The sequence below is a fragment of the Cyanistes caeruleus genome, chromosome 3 (genome assembly GCF_971803275.1).
Source record: "Cyanistes caeruleus chromosome 3, bCyaCae1.hap1.1, whole genome shotgun sequence".
In the NCBI taxonomy this organism is placed as follows: domain Eukaryota; kingdom Metazoa; phylum Chordata; class Aves; order Passeriformes; family Paridae; genus Cyanistes; species Cyanistes caeruleus.
The window spans coordinates 17,164,309-17,185,610 of record NC_141703.1 but is presented as its reverse complement, the minus strand read 5'-3'; the positions used below and the strand labels follow the sequence as shown (position 1 = coordinate 17,185,610).

Genomic DNA, 21,302 nt, shown 5'->3' with positions numbered 1-21,302 from the left:
CAACCCACTATTGTATTCAAGGATTATGTGTGTATACATTCTTAAGCACTCTCTTTGGCCTGGAAACACTGACCGTGTCCCCTTCTACAGAACTGTAGACATCAACAAATAAGGCCATGGAAGTGCTCATTTCATGTGCTTTCCTAGCTTGCAGAGTCCCACACAGCCCTGGGGTACTCCCCACCCTGTTTGTATTTTCAATGGTTTATACCTTGAAGAATTCACTGTCTTGATGTTAAATTATGGTACACAAAATTAGATGACTGACTCACATTACTCTTGTGGGATTAGTGCCCCATCTTCACAGAAATTTATGGTTTACTGATAAAGCAAGATAGATTGTCAGATAACAATAGGAAGAAAGTGGTTATTTCACTCCTGGTAGCATTTTAGTTTACAGAACATGTGAACATCACCTGCAACTAGACTAGCAATAAACTGACCTTGTAGAGATGAAACTAAAGGATTAAATGCAAGACAACAGTAATGAAGATACAAAGTGATAACACAGCAATATCGAGAAGGAAAACAGTGGTGTTCCAGTGGGGCCTCTGTATCCCACCAAGGACATCCAGGACCATTCTACACAGAAGGCCTGGCACTGTGGGCAGTCTGACAAACAACTGAAAGGAAAATGAAGTTCTGACAAAAAAAATTTGTTTTTTGTTCCTCTGTTTGCCATCACAGAACTACAGCAACTCACAAGTTTCAACTACAACTGACTTTTTTTTTTGTGTTCCCCACTACACTGTCTCCAGAGCAGCTGACCTGCTGGTCTGAATACCAGAGAAGACAATATGGGGAAGTTTGTTGTAGACAAACTTCACAATCAATATCAATATCTTGCCTTCCTTTGGTGGGAATGTGCAGACCTCAAGGACATGCTTCAAAGGCTCAGATGTTGTCTAAAATAATCTATATCTAATGAGTTTATAAATTAGTAAATCTAGAAGCTAGGGAAGAGGCAACGGCATCCTTACAGCACAATGTAAGGACAAACTAACATGAAATACCACCTCTGAAACATTGCTTAAAACTTTGGATGTAAACTGTTTATCTGACTTTAATACAGGTCTTAGATCCTAGCATTGCCAGAAAAGTAATAGCTCTATAACACAAGCTGCACATTGTGGAATTGCAATATTTTAAAGTTAATAGAATTAATCTTTTACAAAACGACATCTGTGTTTACAACTCATTTTAGAAAGCTAATAATACTTTCTGAAATTGTCAGCCTGAGTCATTGGAGATTTTTTAAATTAGAAAAATGGTAGAGTTGATCTGAGTAAACAGAACTATTTAGCCAGTCCAACCCAAATGACATTTTCTCAGCCAACTCTGTCATGACCCAAACTAATTAAAAATCATAACCAAAATAAAATTAGAAGGGACTTCATTTAATCCAGTCCCCCAAACAGCATACCTCTAACTTTCCTGAGAAATATTTCATCTATTACAGGCATCCAGTGATGCCTTTACATTGTGCCCCAGGCAATCTTACTTAAATGCTACATTATCATCTGCACTGGAAAATTTGCCTAACATCTACCCTGAATTATTTTCTTGCTGCAATTTAAGGTATTCTATGTCTGTAATGGACAAGAAAACTGTGTTATTTCCTCAGGCAACAAAGAGAAATAATTTATGTCTATGCCAAACTGTCTCAAGTTCAGTGTGTTGCAGGGCTGCCATTTTACTGGTGACATCCCATGGCAGTGACACAGACTTCATCAATACTTAGAACAACGTCTTTTTCAGGGAAGGTTTGCTTAGGTTATCAAATTTTAACTTCTTTCCCATCAAAACCAGCACAAAGCCTGGGAAGTCAAGCCATGTTAAACTGCACACAAAAACTACAACTGCCACTTTTTGATAAAGACCTCACTCAGCATCTAACAAAACACTAGCTCAAACAAAACATGTGGGTCCATGGAGTGTAAGAAGTTTGGGAAGAATTTTACAGAAGCAGGCTATGGGGAAATCAAGAGCAGAGGAAGAGGGTTTCTGTTTAGAAAGATGAATTTTTTGCAGTTGGTAGAGATTCACATTTAACAAGCACTTCCTTAGCAATGCTTCAAAAGCAATTACTTTTACACTCTACTTCTGAATTGTTATTAGGAAATATTTCTAATGAACAGCTGCTTTAGGAAATTGCTGCTGTTCACTTGCCTCTTCAAGGCTTTCAAAACAGGAAACTGCTTCCCAACCTTTGGTTACCTAACTGTTCAGAAACTTCTGTTACATAGACAGGTTCGGGTTGGAAGGGGTATTTTTGATCATTTAGTTCCAACCCTTGTGCCACGGGCAGAGACACCTTTCAATAGGCCAGGTTGCTCTGGGCCCATCTAGCCTGGCCTTAGTATTTCCAACTACGGCATTTTTATTAAAAATTCTATTTGTACTTTCAAAGAAGAGCCAAGTGTTTTCTCAGAGAACACAGAAACACTTTCGAGGTCTCGAGTATCTTCTAAGTATTAGCTATAATGCTCTTACAAAAAAAGAACAAAACCCCCAAAAAACACAAGGAATCAAATAAAAAGAAGCATGTTTCATCAATGGCAACTCCTGGTCAAGACCTTGTCTGCAGCTTTCTATACAGAGAAAACAAACAAAAAATTTTCAAGATCAGTGCAAACCAGTCTACAGAATTCTCAACTAGAGTATGAAACAGCAAGTTGTCCTGCAAATGTTAATTCAGCAGAACATCCGAGCATATGCAGAGACTTCAAGTCTAAAACATCACTTCAACAGACCAGAGCAGAAGAGTACAGCAGCAGCGGCCTGCCTGCCTCTCTCCCAAAAGCAGTACAAAGATCACTTGAAGCTTTGTGCACTATAACCCGATAATAGTAGGTGCTTCCTGCCTCTTAGCTGCTGCTCTGATCTGCCAGCTCAGAGGTGATAATCGCTCTGGGAGGCTCTGCTTCACATGTGCCAATCAGTTGCTATGCAGCGAGCCAGGAACAATCCAGAGCCCAGCCTTTACCAGTAAGAATAGTTCTAAGAATCCATCACAGGCTCCACCTCACCACCACAAAAACACAAATGCTTTAAGCACATACTACGGCTGACTGCTTTGTATGGTGATGTTAGAGACAAAATTATTAAAATTCACTGACTTCTCCGTCAGATAATCCGACAGTGTCTGTATGTTTGGCAAACTGCCCAACTATGCACATAAGGATTCATTAAGGTTTTCTTCCAGCACTGCAGATACAGGTTTGTTTGCATCGCTTATTCCCCTTTGCTTAAGGAAGCATTTCTTAAACTGCAGGGCTGTTATCTTTGAAGGGATGACCAGAATACACTGCTGCAACAAACCATGTCACGTCCAATATTATTCAGCTTCCATGGCAATGGCATTTAAGCATCCCTCTTCTTTCCTGGTCCTGCAGCACTTTGCGTTCTTACAATTGTTTAGACAAATGTTTGCAGGCACAAGTTGCAAACATGGAAAAGAAAAGCTGATGACTATATATTTTTTAAAATGAGAAATTTGAATTGGATCATTAAAATGGATCTAAAATCCAGTTCTAGAATGGTTGTATAAACAGTTTTTCTGGCACAGAGGAAAGAGGGACAGAAAGGACAGCTGGAAATTCCAAAAGTCAATGCTGCTGCTGAAGCTCCTTGCTACACTCCTATGACTCAGGCCAACAGCAGGGGTGCAGCATATGACAAGTAAATTAGAACCTACCTAGGCAAGCTGACTTGGGGGTTCACAGCACACAGTGAATCAGGACAAGATGTGTCGAGCACTGGCTTTTTAAGGCACTTAGATACAGTGATTTAAAAAAAACGAAAATAGGATGTAATAAAAAGCAGCACCATCAGCTTTAGCAAAAGCCCTGACTTGCCAAAAGCAGCTGCTTTTTACTTCCCTTCTCAATGTCTCTGCTTTCTTTCTCCTGGCATTTCCCTCATGCTAGCCCTGCATTAGCTCAAGTTTTGGGTAACAAGCTAGGAGCCCCAGAACCACAGGGTAAGTGGATGGACACAACACAAAGGTGGCAGTAGGACCAGATCTGGCTTCCTCAACAAGAATCACTGTCAGCATGAGTTTGGGTGATGAGCAAACTGCATCCTTACTCAAGACCATGACTTTACCACTGTAAAATGCTCTCAGTAGAAAGGAGAATTTCTACACAGCACAATTTGAATGCATATAAAGATTTCACCTGGTTTTTAAATATTATGCAAGGCTTACCACAAATTTCACCCCATTGTCTATGGAACCAACTAATTCTAAGTATGTGGCTTATTAAAACTGCCACATGGAACATATAGCCCTCAATACCCTAGTTTACAAGAAAATCTCTCTAAAACAGCCAACAAAAAAACAAGTTCTACTCATTCTGGGCTTGGTTATGCCTTTAAGAGTAACATGGATTAAATTAATTTGAAGTTGTATAACCAATTAAACATCAGGTTAATCCAAACACCAAAGCTATGCGTCAAACTCCTCCCCTTGCCCGAAGGCAGCCTCCTTTACCTCAGGAGATCTTTCTTTAACCCTGATGATCTTCATTCCTATTTACAAGCTGCAGCTCCTTAATGCAGGCAAACTATTCACCATCTCTTACAATGTACAACAATCTATCTGTCCCTCTCCACTGAACTCAGCAGATGCCATTTCTATTTCTCCATATTCTGAGGAACCATGACAACCTTGTAAATTAGGGTCTGAACACAGCAACTATTCCTTCACTCCTTCCAGGGAACAGTACATGGCAAGAAGTAGCATTCCATGGGCATCAGATAATGCCACTGTGTTTAATTTTATGGGGACAAAGCACATTTTTTCAACTAAACTATGCCCATACACAGAATTCACCCAGGGACACACTGCAGGCAAATACATTTGAGTCAAACAGAATTGCCTGAGCTTGTACGTGCCAGAATTGATCTTTGTAGCCATCTGAGACAAACAACAAAAAAAAAAGATTAGGATTCCTAAGCTCTGTTCATAGCACAGGTCCCAAACAATATAGGTAGCTTTTTCAAGTTCTAATTTCAAGAGAAGTTTTACAAGCACAGTTTCAATTCTAACTTCACCATGAGAACCACACTCTTTGTATGTGAACTTGTTATCATGAAAAGCATAGAAAAAGCAATAAAACTGGGGGGGGGAAATAAGAACTTAGGTTTTTCTTACAGTTGTTTTAGAGTATGTCCAATCTCATAAATAATTGTTTTCAACAAATGACTTGTTGGCTGCCCTAATTCTTCAGGTCTAATATGCAAGCAGATTATTGGCTGCTCCCCTCTTCCCAACACAGATCAATGGCTGTATCATATACTAGGAAACTCCTAAGTGGTAAAAATACATACACCAAAGGTGAATTTAGTTTTGAACATGTTATAAATATTTTTGCCTGCTACCATTATTTTCTTTTCTCTGGAAACTAAATACTGATATTTATACATATAAATCCTGATATATCCTGCATATGAAATTAGTTCTATTATCACAGTTCCACATTACAAAAGCAAATTGTTTACTGAATTACTTGTTTATCATTATACCAAGTAAGTTTTCTGCAGCAAATCATTTTCATGTATGTTTTAAACTTGCTTTATGCAAATTAAAATCTTACCTTTATTAGAAGAACTGCCACAACGTATTCCACTTATGCTTTGGACAAAAATATGTTGCAATGCACTATATATGCAAATAAGCTTTGTTCTGTCATGCAGCATCCGGCATTTTGATATACAGTCAATTGCAGCAGCGCCCAGTCTTTTTAGGGCCCATTTTCTTTGCATAGCAGATGTAAATAGCTCATTTTCCAATAAATACATGTTTATATGGGCTGATTGTAAGTAAACAAAGCCAAACATCTGTTTAGTTATTAGCTTTGGTATCCATTTCTCTAACTTGCATTATCTCACTTAATTATCAACACCAAAGAAAGCCAGTAGAAGTCAGACATTTCAAGTTGATGCGGTTAGTACATAAAAGGAAAATAAAAGGAAACACTCAAAAGCACTCTTCAAAGACCATCATGCAAGTGTTGCAGAAAGTTAAGCCCATCACCCATTTTCTGTTCACCCTTGCAAGGACTTAATTACACGTGCAGCACTCTTTGCATAGCACCCATTTAATCCATGCCACCAAAATGGTAAACTTGGTAGTTACCAATCATTTAGATGGGGTCAAAAGGGCTAATGCCTTAGACTGCTCTTAATCATAAGATATCCTCAGACAAACCTCCCCAGTCTTCATTCTGGCTCTACAAACAAAATCAAGCAGCAGTGAAAATGTAGTATCAACTACTAAATTTAAAAAAAACGCAAATAAAAGCCCAACATCCACCCAATTATGTACAGATTATTTACATTTAAAATAAGACTTAAAAATATTCTAAACAATATACAAAAGTAAATTCAGTTATTTCACTTAAATTTTTTTCAGCTATTGTTCTTGTTTAGGTTAATACAATTTTAATATGTTTTCCTAAAAGTCCACTCTTAAGAAAGCAAATAGAAATGCATCAGAAGAAAACATCTGTTCAAAGACTTCAAGTAGATGCCCTAAAAAAACCTCTAAAGTTTATTTTTCATTTCTTAAGCAGGTAAAGGATACTGGTACCTTAAAAGAGGTTGTACAGAGTTCTTTAGAAAGCTTCAGTTGTACATAAAGGAATATTAATTCAAAATTTTTACTTTTTTAAAGAGACTTAAAAGCAGTTCATTATTGGAACAGATTCAGAGCGTAATAGGATAGGATGATACCAAATTTACATATATTTCATTCAGTAATTAACTGCCACCCAGTATTATTATTAACATTAATATTAAAATAAGACTTGTTTCATGAAGAAAAGTTTTATTCAACCTATCATTCTTGAAGTAATTTAAACAATTTAATTCAAAATTCATATTTATTAAGTCACCATTGTTACTTGCTGAGTAGTCACTCATGTCGTGCAAAAAGTTCAACATTTTCACTTTAATCAATTCATCTATTAATCAAACATACTTAGAATTCTCCAAGAGTTGTGAACAACAGGTCTTCTCAGACTTTTTTTTTTGCCTTTTAATATCAAATTATTAGCCTAAAGTTTAATATACACATTTTTATTGTATCTTGATATCCATCATCAGAACTACTACTGTTGCTAGACAGCACGGCAAAAAAAAATACAGCTTTTCCCTTAAAAATAAAATACATACCAGCAATGTGCCCCAACATCTGTACAACACACAGAAAAGACCACAAGGAAATGAGAATCTAAAGCTAAACACAACAGGATGCCTCCTGGGGACATTCAAATCCTTTTCACCTAATATTCTCTGGCACTCTTAAGACCATCTCGCAGGAAGTGAAAATTCTAGGAAAGGGTAGTAGCACTGCAACATGACATATCATCTCAGACAACAGAGTAAAAATGGAATTTTCTCCTCACAGTCTCAAGATCCAAACATTAACACTGCTCTTTTCAATATTCTGCCACATTCAATGAACTTGTTCTATTAAAAGGTAGATTAATATGAGTGCTCAGAAAGAGCACCTGATTTTGAAAATAAGATACTCCTTACTCTCAAGCAGACTTCCCCAACTGTTCATTTAGTATGTTAATTGACCAGCAGCACATGACTGAACTCCTGGAAACAGCTCTGGTACAAGCAGCAGTGCTAAAATTTTCATTGCACCACCCTGACACATTGCTTCTATTGCTGAGGACAGGAGAGTGTCTCTGGAAAAGACTCTATCAGTTCAATGCCCAGAATAAATACACCTGTATTAAAATTATAATCTACAAAGAGTTCAGTGTACTGTTAGTATACCCTCAACAGTATTATATCAATAAATGATCAATAAAAGGCTTATATCAATAAATGATCAAGTTCACAGTTTGCAAACTGATCAGTACTGGAATTCACATCAGAGAGGGTACTGAATAGTTACAAGACAGCAAGGACTGGTAATGCTAATTTATCTTATTTTTAATTGAAACTTTCTGATGTTTCAATTTGCAAAGCTTAATGAATGTATATTTAAAACTTTCATGAAAGACCCCTTCCTCAACTTGTTGAGTCTTAAGATCTTCTAATTTTGATTTCTTTTATGCAATAGAATTAGTCACATCTTAGATGCATACACACTTAAACAACAACCAAAAATACCCCCAACTGAGCATGGGAAGAGGTTGAAGCATGATATACTAACTTCTTGGATAGTCAATGCCACTTTTTCAAGAAGATACTTAAATCTGGAAGTATTAACCTCCTCTTCCCCCATTACTACTTGGGAAAAAGTAATGCAGGTTCTACTATTCATTTTCTGGAATACTTCCTATTGCTTTAAACATGAGAGTATGATTTTCTAAGTATTTACAGGAAAGCCTAGTCCACAGTGCAAGAAGGACAGTTTAAAAGTACCTATTAAAAATACAGAAATATCAAGGTTTACAGAGCTGTCTGCTGCAATTAAATTCACAGTATTTAGAGATTTGTTCCTAAGAGCTGCATGCAGCACCCCAGGTGGGGTCTCACCAGAGCAGGGTAGAAGGGCAGAATCCCCTCCCTTGACCTGCTGGGAACTTACAGATGCAGCCCTGGGTAGAACTGGCTTTCTGGGCTGCAAACACACATTGCCAGGTCATGTCCAGCCTCTCATCCACCAGCACCCCCTCTCAGCTGCTCTTGACCTGTTCACCCTCCAGCCTATACAGATACCAGGGATTGCCTTGGTTGCCCAGGTGCAGCAACTTGTACTTGATCTTGTGGAACTTTGCGACATTCCTACGGGCCCATTTCTCCAGGTTTGTCCAGGTACCTCTGGATGGTATCCCATCCTTCATGTGTGCCAAATGCACCATTCAGCTTGGTGTCTCCTGCAAATTTATTGAGGGTACACTCAATTCCTCTATGTCATTAGCCAAGACATTAAACAGCACTGGTCCCATTACAGACCCCTAAGGAACACCACTGAAATTCATCAGGACACCAAGCCATTGATCACTATATTTTGGCTATAACTGTGCACCCATCAAATCCACCCCTCTTGAATTTAAAGAGAACAATGTTATGGGGAACTGTGCCCAGATAAACAACATCTGTAGCCCTCCCCTGGCCAACTGATGAAGCTGCTCCATTACAGAAGGCCAACCAATAGAAGGGGTGCACCACATGCCCTAGCATAGCTCCTAGGAGGATCTGTTCCATGATCTTTCCAGGTATAGACAGCAGTCAGGATGACAGGTTGGTGGTTTCCAGAGTCCTCCTTTCTACCCTTTTTAAAAATGGGTACAAAGCTTCCCTCTTTTCCAACCACAGGTTGGTGGTTTCCAGAGTCCTCCTTTCTACCCTTTTTAAAAATGGGTACAAAGCTTCCCTCTTTTCCAGTCACCTGGGACTGCATTTGTTGTGACTTTTTGAGTATCAGAGAGAGTGGCAAACACTCTAATAGCACTAGAAGCCCTTTCTTCTATAAATACATCTCCAGAGACTGACTTCTGAAACAGATTTTACAAAAGCATCAGCTACCAAAACACTACAGCTTGTTCTTCTGTGAGTTGAGAGGGATTCCAAATCCATAAAAAACATAGCTATTTCCTAATCCCTAGATAATGAACTAACAATCTATCATTTCTCATGCACAGTAACTCTCATAGGTCCCCATACATATATCTTCTAAAATGTAATAGATCATTATCTGTGCCTGAAATCGAGCAGATACATCTCTTAGAATTGCAGTGACCAACTGACCAACAAAGCTGACCACCTGAAACTGAAATGGAAGTTATATGTGAAGAGCAGATGGCATTCAAGGCAGTTGGATCTCCGTAATAAAGATTCCATTATTCATTCTTTTTTCACATTCAGGGGACCACAAGTACAGCCAAGGCAAATAATGCCACTGCCAGCTTAGGAAGGCAGTCTATTTCGACAGTACATATTTAAGAAAGAACATTAAGTGAAGACTGAATTAATTGCATTCGTTGTGGTAAGTTTCTCAGGCAAATGGTAATAAAGAGCTGCTTACAAAGGCTGTTTCCTAAACCAGACAAAATTCCTTATACTCCTGCCCACTTGAGGCTTAAAAAGAAGAATTTTCTTTTGCCAGTGCTAATGACAAAATGAAGGACTTTTGGCCTATCTCAAGAACAACCCCAATACCTATTATTATGCATACCTTCAAACCTATGGTTTCCAATAAGCACATTTCATCTTCAGTAAGAAAATTCTCATGGCATATAGAGGAAATTCACCAGAGTTTAATTTCCAAAGACGCTCATTCTAAAGCCAAAAGCTTAAATCTGTGCAGCAGCCCTTAGCATCTAAGGCAAATCAGCCAACATGAACACTGTCGGCACCCCTCTGGATATAGGATGAGGAAAGGGTTTGAAATAGGGAAGAAAAGAAGGTTAATTGATAGCTTATCTCTTTTTCTTCATGTGGAAGGACTAGTAAATACTGCCTGAGGCCAAACTGCAAGAACCTAAGAAAAAAAAAGGTTCACATAGTTTTTAGGTTTTTGATCATTACTTAAGTAGTGACCCAAACAAGCAAGTGTGATTTGTAGAAAGACTCACTTTTTATCTAGATACCTCTAAAAAATAAATGTATTTTTAAGTATTTAGATGTTCTGCAATCAAATACTAAAAAAATCCACAAAAACCCTACAAAAGAATAGTGGTGGACAAAATGAGGCTAATTTCCAAAATACTTTTCTAAAATTCACATAGGATAATCAACAAAAAACATTTTTACTCATAGCCAATGTTTAGGAAATTTTTCCTACTTCAAAAAAAGATCAGCAAGTCTGTACAGATTTGCTTTAAAATATATATGTGACTGCTCAGTTTAAGTATTATTAACTCCTTGATTTTAGCATTTAGAACAGTAAATGACCACAAACTCCCAAGCACCATACTGAATTACTCAAGCCATAAAAAAAACCCAGGGCAATTAGACTTTTGAAAGAAATAAATCAAATCCTCTCTTTTGTATAGAACATCTATCATTGGTAGCTCCATGCCTTAAAAAATTCAAGTGTCACAAAATGATGCACAAGCTTATCTTTTAGCTGTTCCACACATCATATGTATATATTTAATTCATGCAACACATGGTATCTACCAATTTCTTTCAGTGTAATTGAGTTGTTCTTGCTTAGAACCTCCTTTTCAGCAGTGCATGCCTTTGTAATCACTAGTTCAGTATTAAAATCTCTCTAGCAAACAAGATATAAAATGATCAGCGACCTGTAACAGCATTCTTTTGAACAGAAGAATTTCTACAATAGAGTGACAAGGAAGAATGGAAGCACTGGAGTTAATTACCTTTTACTACCTCCCATGTGGGTACCACTGCCAGCATTGCTGACTGACTGTTGATAAGCTATCAGGTGGTAATAAATATGGGGGAGGGGATAGGGAATGAATACTTGAACTAAGTACATTCCTGAAGAACTAACAGGAACGTGTAAGTGGGAGGGGTTAACAAGTTAGTGTGTTTCAATCCCACAAACTAGCAGTTAGTAAAGGCATCTCATAGCAGCAAGAGTTTTATGACAAACTGAAGTAGGTGCTCAGACACAGAAGTACATCCTGGAAAACTTCCACAGAAAATACAAGTATGCAAGGCTATTAAGAACTAATTCACTACTCAGAAATTTGTGCCTTAGAGTATTTCCTGTTAACATTACACAAACAGTCAATGTATCTGTTATGATTTTCTTTTGTATAAGTGTTCTGTACAGCTCTTCATCTTTAAGGTACTTCATACAGCAACGCATGTAGCATTATTAATTAATAATGTTGTATAACGTTGTATTCCATTAATAATATTGTGTATTCAGCTACGTATATATGTGTGTGTATATATGTACATACATACAAGTTTGGCAGTTTGAGTATTCAGGGCCAAATAAAAACAATCACTTTGTTGCCCATAATTAAAATCTGACATGGTCAAAAACAAACACATGACAACCCTGATAGAAATATGTTTTGCATTTGGAATCACACTACATTTCTGTCTGGTAGTTTTGAAGTATTCTGGGAAGCAGATATTAACTCTAAGTACCAAAAATTATCCATATGTCAGAAACTTATTTTAACAACTCTCTTCCTCAAACCCAGCATTTACATAGTAAAAGTTGATACAAAACCCAACTTCCAAAGAAAAAAGTCCAAATTTATTAGAAGCTAAATTTAAATATGAACCCAGACTTTTCCAGGGTTTATAAACTAAAATGCTTATTTAGGGAGTACTTTTATACCTAACCAACACTCAAGTCAATATAACTAAGAATGAAAAACATAAAAGCCCACCATAGGACTCCAGTGGTGCAGTGATAAACTGCTACATTTCAAGTTAATCACAATTATTTAATAAACACTGACAACTGAAAATTTCCTAAAGATGGGGAAAGAATAATCAGAGTAAAGCTATCAGGGTTAGGGAAAAGTCTCACATTGAAAAAGTGGTATTTCCCTTTCTGTAAGATTTTTAACTTGAAGTTATATTAATGTGAAATTATATTCTCTGTAAAAAGAGAATGTTCGTAGCTTAGAAAGAAAAACAGTAATCAATTCCTAGTAATAAAACACATTATTTCTTTAGAACAGCCCTATAAAATAGTAAAAATAAAGTTCAAAAACAGTAACAATAAGAATACAGTTATTCTGCTTTATGCACAATTAACTATATTTGCAGGAGACAAACTGGAACATATAACTAATCTGTTATATCTGTTTTCATATAAAGAGCAAAAGATTTTAAGAGAATAAACATTATTTTTCTCCCGTCTTTGTAAACTGCAACAGGACTTTGGTTAAGGTAATTTCTACAAAGAGTAAAGGACGACTTAAATTGAACCAGAACACAAGAAGTAAATAAGTGTATGTATTTCCTTTCTAGAAAAATAGGGTAGCAAATCTGTGTGTAATGGCTGACCTTGTTCATGATAAGAACTTTAATGTGCAGTGGATCTGCCTGTACTCTGAAAGGATTACAAAAACAGCTACCAGGGTAAAGAACACCACGTGTTTCCCCATCCTACTAATATTATATCCAACAAAAGACTACCAAGTGGAGCACAGAAGGCTTGTAAGAGAATTTAAAAATTAATTCATAGGAGAAAATAACAAATTGATGGTTCACACAGGGGGGAATATAGAGCAACTTGCATCTGTATAAAATCTGGGCAGTAAACATCAGTACACTTAAAAAAAAAAAAAAAGGGTGAACCATCCATGTTAAACCATATGTTCCACTGACTTACACACAGGACTGATGATTCCCCCAGTACACCAGAATTTTTTATTCCCATTTAGATATTCAAGGACCTTAACAGTGTACATTTCAATAAGAAGAAAAACCAAACAAAATAAAATAACCCAAAATAACCAGCATAGGATGGAGAAATATGGAGAAATGACATTAAGTTTTTCTATACCATTGAACCCCTTCACATCAAATGTTTTTTAAAAAAATGGTAGACATGCAATCTGCCATTCTTCAACAATAATAGCAAATTAACAAAAGCATTCAAAGTAAAAAAACAATGTTCTTACACTTTATTCTCTATGTTTCTATGGCACTACTATTACTGCTTTGTCAGCTTGGAAATGTTCCACAGTAAGCAGCCTACAGCAGAAAAGCAAGTCTAAGAACTAATTAGAACTATACCTGAACGAGTCTCAAAGAAGAGAGTCTAGCTTCTGGATTTCAGCAATGAAACAGTAAAGAAGTGCACATGCATCAGGTATGACAAAAAAACTAATGGTTAATAAATAAAAAGAAGGAATGAAAGACATGAACAACACTAAGTTAAATTAGCTTGACCTACAATTATCTAAGTATAAACACAAAACAGCCACTTGCATTTACTAGCAGAACACAAAGTCACAGTAGAGTACAACATATCATAACATGCCAAACCAAACAAAAACAGCAGCTAACACCATCCTATTGCACACTTAGGATGACTAGCTAAAACTACATACTAAGCATGCTAAAAAATACCTCCTAGAAGCTTAGAGGAACAGGAGGTTTTTGAGTCACAGTCTACCATGCTGACACTTTGGCCAGAGAAGCTGGATTTGCTTACCTCCTGCAAAAGATCTGCTTGTTCGATGGCTTTAAGAACATTTTTCTTGGAAGTCTCCTGAACTTCCCCTCCTAAAAGGAACTCATCCAGAATGAAGTAGGCTTTTTCAAAATTGAAGATGATATCAAGTTCACATACCTAAAAAGAACATCAAGCATTATTGCAAAGTGGGAGGATACTCTCACTTGATGTATATCTTCTCACAAAATTTCACTTGCTCACAGCTTAACCAAACTTTACCAAATCAAGCCTAAGGCTTGTAAGGACTGGGACAACAATAAAATCACACCTTGGAAAAAAAAAAAAAATTATATTTTTTTGCTTGAGTTAAAAACAGCTACAGCAACCTCTGAAAAGCTTTCACTGTTAAAAAGGCTTCAATTCACAGCAGTCTGTAAGACAGCTCTTCAAGATCAAGAGAATATTCCCTATAAAAGTTATCTTGTTGCCTGCAGTATGCAATCTTACAGAAAGATATGAAAACAAATAATCTCAAATTTCTCGTTCAGTCTGTGTATTTCATAGTCAGAAAAACTACAAAGAAAGGCAGAACGAGAACCAGTTTTTCTAGGAGAGCTCATGTACATTACTACAGATGTTTGTGTTTGCTGTAAGCAGATGTCTCTTTCTTTCCTTACCATTCCTGCCACTTCACAACCAACTGCCTCCTCTGGAAGCAAGATGTAAGAAGTGCTCACACTAGAGCAGTGCCAGGGAGAAGAAAAGCTTCTTGCTAAGAGTAAGGTTTTATGTGACCCCAAGTAAGAGTACTATGAAATGAAACAAATAGGGGTAATTAATACCAGATGGATAACAGTTCTTCTCCAAATCAAGAATTAAATATTGTATTTTAATAGAGGCAACCATCAGTTTAGTTTGGCCAAGCAAGCCACGCAAAATATATTAAATGCACCTTTTCAATTACTAGTTGGTTATGTTCCTGTAAAAGTGCTGTGGGCATAAAACAAAATTACAAAGTACAGAGAAACTAACTCACACTGCCAAAATACTTGTCAAGAAGTTCTACATAGCGATGAATTATTTCCAGAGTTATTAATTCATTGTCCTGATCTTCAATAGCACAGCAGAAATAGAGGCTTGCATATCTGTAATAACAACATAATCCTGATGTTAGCATACAAGCATAAGCAAAATGAATGCACCTGAGCAGTAGCATGTTCTCAGCAGTCATTTATACTCAAGTTCAGCATATTGGTAATCCAAATCACAACCAAGTCATACCAAAGAATGGCTGAAAGACCAGAAGACACACATATGTACAAGCTGACAGAACTGAAACAGCCAAAGTGGCAGTTGGAAAACTAAATATATTTTATTTTGTGGCGTAATGGGAGAGTTCTGAGGTGAGATACTTTCTTTTCTGCCTGTAACATCCATACACCAGTATATTAATCAACTGATCCAATGTTAAACTTTCATCATGTAAGCTATAAATAGATATTAATAACCACAGAAAATGCCTCAAGAAAGATAAACTGAATTAGGAATTCAAGTTTAGTCTTTATAGAGAATTACAAAAATTCAAAAAACTCCAACACAAATATCATCCACCCCAATTACCACTAAGTCAACAACTCAATCCCTACTAACTGTCCTGGCATCAGACTGATGAGAGGCTATCAAACAGTTTGTTTCTAGCAATCCACTTCCATCTTGGAAGACAGGAAAGTTGTCACTTCAGATATGATCAAGTTCCACTTTAACAAAGACCATCCAATTCTACTGTGCTCTATCATACATTTGTTCAAGTCATGTTTAAAGAGAGCTGATTAAAAAAAAAAAAACAAAGCAGGAATGAAAGCTGAAAACCTCATTTAGTCTTTTCAAACATGTCAAAACCATATGCCTTTCAGTCTCACATGGCACAAACCAGATTTCAAGTACCACCTGTTGTAACTGCTAATTTACTTGAACCAAAACCAGCTTTTGTTTGCCTCTTTAGAGGAGACAACTGGCCACATTAAGCACTCCTGAGTAGCCAGCCCTACTGAAAAAGAAGTCATTCAGATGTGAATGCCTAAGGTACATAGTTGTTTCCCATAGACAGAAATCCATGAATCTTTTAAACATTACACAGATTATATCAGCTGGGACTTGTCAGACTTTTTGGCTAGAAGTTCTGAAAAATCCTTGCTGTATTTTCAGCTATGTTGAGATTTGCCTCCTAGACACCTATCCAGTACCATTTATGATCTAAAAAAGTCCCCCCTTCTCCCACTCTACTCCAAATCAAATTGCTACTGCTTCAAGATGAAAGATTAATCGGAATAGCTTTTATACAAAAATCTTTAAACTACTCTAAAATATTGCTGCCTATCCTACCACAAAACATGATGGCAGAAGAGAGGAAGGCACATCTACTGAAGGACACCTTCATTTCCTCTCATCTATTCACCATAGGGATTCATCAGCTCATCAGAAGTCCTATCTGAGCACAGTTCTTTTGATTTTACATTGCTCTGTTTATGCCTCACTAATTTTTCAAGGACATTTACAGTCTTTGTAGTAGCTTGCAATATTGAATCAGTATTAGGAACCTAAACTATTTTTACAAATATTGGAAAGAAATATTATAAAGAAAAAAATGTGCTTTCAAACCTTCTGAGGAATTTCTAAGTCAAGCTCCACACTATCATATTTCATTGTAGCAAAAAAGAGCATTGACACATTATTTGACATTTACACTAATCACCAGCACTCAGGCCAAATCCATCTAAACAAAGCCTTTCATCACCTTCAGATGAGCAGCACTGATTATGATTAAGTGCAGTTATACTGTTTCCTTACAATGCTTAAACACAAGTTGAACCATGTACCAGCAGACCTTATCAAATCAAATTTGACTCAAATTCTACCCACATGGGACAGTCCCTCTCTGCTCCCCTAGTACTTAAGAGTCTCTCTTGATGCACAAACTATTTTATGGAAAAGGAAGGGGGGACGGGAAAGAGGGAGACCAATATAAAATACTGAGAAAATGGTCTACTCTCAGTGCCCTCATTTAAAAGATAACATAACATACTTTCAAAAGATCATATTTGGCAGCTAGTGAGCAGACTGCACATTCAAGCTCTGCCAACTGCAGTTCTAGAGAAATAAGACCAAGAAACAAAAACTACTCAGTGGTACCAGAGGCCTGGGTATCTATTATTATATGCAGAGAATATTTGGGTATTTATTTTTTAAGTAGCAACCATGACTAATGGATCACTACTCAACAAAAGAAAACAAATGAAGATTTAATAAGCCTGAATGGTAAATGGCAGAAGGGTATAAACAAGTCATACCAAAGGGCATAAGCATACTACAAAGAATGTTTCAGATCCAAATTCTCAAAGGCGTTATTTTAATTTTTTTTCCCCCTGAAGGAAGGGCTTCAGAAAATAAGAAAACAACTGGAAGTTTTGCCAACTGTAGAAGTTTACATGAACAGTATCCACACAAAGACAAGTAGATTACTCGGGCTCAAAAAGATTTCTGCTCTGCAGAAACAGCTTCTTCCTAATGAGCCTGACAGAAACCTTTCATATGCACCCACTGTAAAGGTAAACCCTGATAGAAAAGCACATACCCAAAAGTAAATAAAGTGCAGTCTGTAAGAAACATTCTGCCTTTTTTATTCCTGTTGCTGTCAGGATATTTTTTATCTCACTAAGTATTATTAAAATAATCTTCAGACTCAACTCAACTGCTTACCCTCATTTACAAAAATATTTTATAATAAATATCCTCCAGTTATCAGAAAGGGGACCAAAACCAGAGAGACCAAAAACTGTTTGCACAAAGCCACCTGAAAATGTATTACAGGATTAAAGAACAAAAAGGTAACACAGCGGGTATAAATACTTATGCAAATTCCTGCCTTCAGACAGATGGCCTCTGGATTTTTTTTTTGATAGGAAACAAATCCATGCATCTTCTTCTCAAGAGCTGCAGTAACTCAGCAGTGGGAAGGCTCAAAACAGGAAGGCAATGTTTATGTAGTTCTCTTCTCTCCCAGCCAGGCTCAGTAATTCTGCTGAGAGATCAGGTCACTGTGGGCAGAGCACAACTTGCAAATCCTACCAGTTCAGTGGTGCTCTCCTAGATGAGAGAACACGTGCTTGAAGTCATCCCTGGAAGTTCGTCAGCAGGTAAGCCTGCAAACAAGCCGTAAGTCTGTCAGCACCTAAGTCACTGTGCATGTAGATCCTAACTGCAGAAGTTTAAAGCTTACAAAGTTTGGTACAAACAGAACTGAATTAAATAATAACAAGAAGGCATACAAGTGCTTAATGAGCCCAAGAATCTGTCGTTTGCTGATACCTGACCCAGTGGAAATTGGAATCACCAATAAGCTGTGCCTGGCAAAAGGTTTTTTTCTTGTCCCACAACATTACACATTTCTTTAATAAAAGATGAACTTCTGAGGCTCCAGGACAGAGTCTACTAAAGTGAAGCACTTTTCCAGTTTCTAATTTCAGCAAGGCTATAGCCCTCAGCAGCTTCAAAATGAACAAGAATTTGATACTGCTAATTCTCAAAGAAAAAGCTGTTGCTTCTTCATACTGAGGTCCTCCTAATGCCACACAAGCTAGAACCCTGAACAAAAATCTGATCTAATTAAAATTATCAAGCCCAAGTATCTAATTCACTGTAATCATTGTATTCAGCCAGTTTTACAAAGCTACCTAATCAACAGCAGAGTAATACTTTTTAAGAGGTACAACTGGCTGCTAAGTTACACGTAAGGAAAAAGAGGGATGATGCCAAGCTGGGCCACTGGCCACATGGCTGTACCTTCAGTTCACAATACTTTAAGAGGCACAATACCTGCACAATGGGCTCTTTCACTGCTTCTTTCAGTGGAGGGAGGGTAGAAAGTTTTAAAACTTGTTCTGTTGTAAGTCTTTAACCTCATAACCTCAGATTATGCTTATGTTGTGCAAACGCAAAAGACAACTGCCACATCAAGAGCAGCAAAAGCTATGGTAGTTTCATAATATCACATTCCAAATACAGTTCCACACTGACACATAAAAGCAAAGCCACAAATTAATTCCTTAATCAAGTAAGTAACTAACAATAAGTCCCGTGAATGCAGTTAGCTAAATGCTAACAAAATAAAATCTATATAAAAAAGTTCTTCTCCAAGTTCTGATTTTGACTGCAATATACTACACAATGAAAATAACTCATATTACCAGAACATAAAATAGAGAAGTCTTCAAAGAAAAAAAAAAAATCACATCCTAAGTTCCTTCTTTAGCAAAATTATAAATTTTAACATTTAACACATTTTTTCTGCCACAGGGGGAAAGCTGCATGAACTTCCACCCTATATGCTCCAAAACCACTGTTACTTTTTAAATGACAAAATGTAAAGAGCAAGCACATAAGCTGTGTTTAAGTTTCTAATCAGCTGTCTGCAGATGACTCCCCCTCTATTTTCATAAAGTATAATTGTTGTTGGCTTCCCATATTTAATTTTTTATTTTCCCAGCAAGTCACTTCAAATCTCTATTCTTCTTGAAGTTAGAAGCTCACATCCTCCTTTTAGTTTTTCAGGCTGATAGACACCAGAAGTTTATCTTCCAAAACAGCTACAGAATACATATAAGCCAATTCATGCACCATGACAAAAGCTGGGAACCTTTCCGTCTGTGTTTTGTAGTGCTGAAAGAAAAAAAACTTCACAAGGCAATGACTGAGCCTATGTTGCAACCATTATAAATGCTGCATGTATGAAACCAGAGGGAAATAAAAGCAACATCACCTACATATAGATTAATTTTAAGATCTATTTCCTTGAAGATTCAGAAAACATCCTATAAAGATTAAATGCTACAGAGTTAAGGAGGCTAATCAAAATAGTCCAACAGTCTTAATGATTGTTAAGTATCATAAGGGAGCTAAACCTACTGTCTTGCCAACTTCTGCATTTGAGTTCATTCTGTTCCTGCAAAAAGGTATGATGAGGCCCCTGAATATACTTCTGATACTGTCAATCATTCTTTGAGCTGCAATATCTTTCATATTCATAATATTTCATATTCATAATACTGAAGTTCAATTCTCCTACATGTGAACAATAAACACAAAAACAGCAAACAGCAAAAACAAAAATCAGCACTTAAATTCCAATAATTTAAGACTCAAAATAGCAATAGGCACGTATTTTATAACTTATACTAAAAAATATTTGCACCAGCAGGTTCAGATCCTTCTCAGCAATAGATCAGACAAGAACAAATCTTAGCAGAGATCCTCTAGAGATGCTTAAGAGGAATTGGGAACACCTTTTGCAATTTCACAAGCCACAGAGTTCTTTCTGGTGTATTTCTCTTTTAGACACTAGCCTTTCAGCTACAAAAAGTCACCCTTTACAAAGAAACCATAGTAGTTTGTGCTCATCATCCTTAATTATGGTGCAATGATGGGAACAAGTCCTACAGACCTAAGAGCTATCAGTGTTACCAGATACAGACGTTTAAACTATCACCTCTAATACCTAGTCCTTCTGGTGATGCTTCAGTCAAAAAAAAGTTGAGATGTTCATTAGCTTGGTACAAGCTCATCTTTATCAGTTTCATAGGCTCTCTGTGCCAGACTGGTCTGCAGAGAGTGAAATAAGCTACTGCAGTCAGCTGTGCACACCAGCAGTCCAGCAGACAGACTGCAGTATTTAGACCATTTTTAGCCCAAGGTAGACATCTCCCAGCAAATTTCTTCATTCTCCTTGACCACAGGACCCACAACATATCAGTGAAATGCAACAGCACCACAACGTTCAGCAATTCACAATCCCACCCAAATTTCCACCAGCTCCCTTGACACAAAAGGACATGGCAAGTAGTTGTTAACAGCAACAAACAGGGAGGGAAAGCAGCTGTGTGGAATCATCCCCAGAACAGCTACTGCTGTTCAAGCCTGGGTAAGGAAGGAAACATACTGGCCTACTAATGCCTCATTTTTCTGATTTAGTGTCCCATGAATGCCCAGCTGAAAAGGCACTTGCAGGCATTAATACAGAAGGAAGCACAGCAAGTGTTTGAGCAAACTTGTCCACATACACATTCAAGGAGTTTTGTTAGGAAATCGAGAGGCAGAAGAAACTGTATATACTATCAGCACAGCCTCATGCATTGTGTCTCCTCTTTCCTCCTCACGCTGAAGAACTACATGCATTAGGCAGACCAGCAATACTCACATACATGTCTTTACACAAACCAGTGTA

At 37.1% G+C, this 21,302-nt stretch overlaps 1 protein-coding gene across 6 annotated transcripts in view; it reads right to left on the bottom strand.

Annotated features, from left to right (window-relative positions):
• AP1S2 (adaptor related protein complex 1 subunit sigma 2) overlaps positions 1-21,302 on the bottom strand; it is a 31,532-nt gene that overhangs the window by 7,345 nt on the left and 2,885 nt on the right. For 2 of the 6 annotated variants that reach the window (XM_086880016.1, XM_086880017.1), the window contains exons 3-5: positions 15,063-15,171; positions 14,066-14,203; positions 6,140-6,233 (exon numbers count right to left, since the gene is read on the bottom strand). In XM_086880016.1, coding sequence (XP_086736142.1) covers positions 6,189-6,233; positions 14,066-14,203; positions 15,063-15,171 — 292 coding nt within the window. In that variant the 3' untranslated portion in view covers positions 6,140-6,188. Of the gene's footprint in view, positions 1-5,597; positions 5,814-6,139; positions 6,234-13,644; positions 13,677-14,065; positions 14,204-15,062; positions 15,172-21,302 lie in introns of those variants that run through there. The other 4 variants (XR_015284182.1, XM_086880014.1, XM_086880018.1 and 1 more) reach the window with 3 other exon arrangements.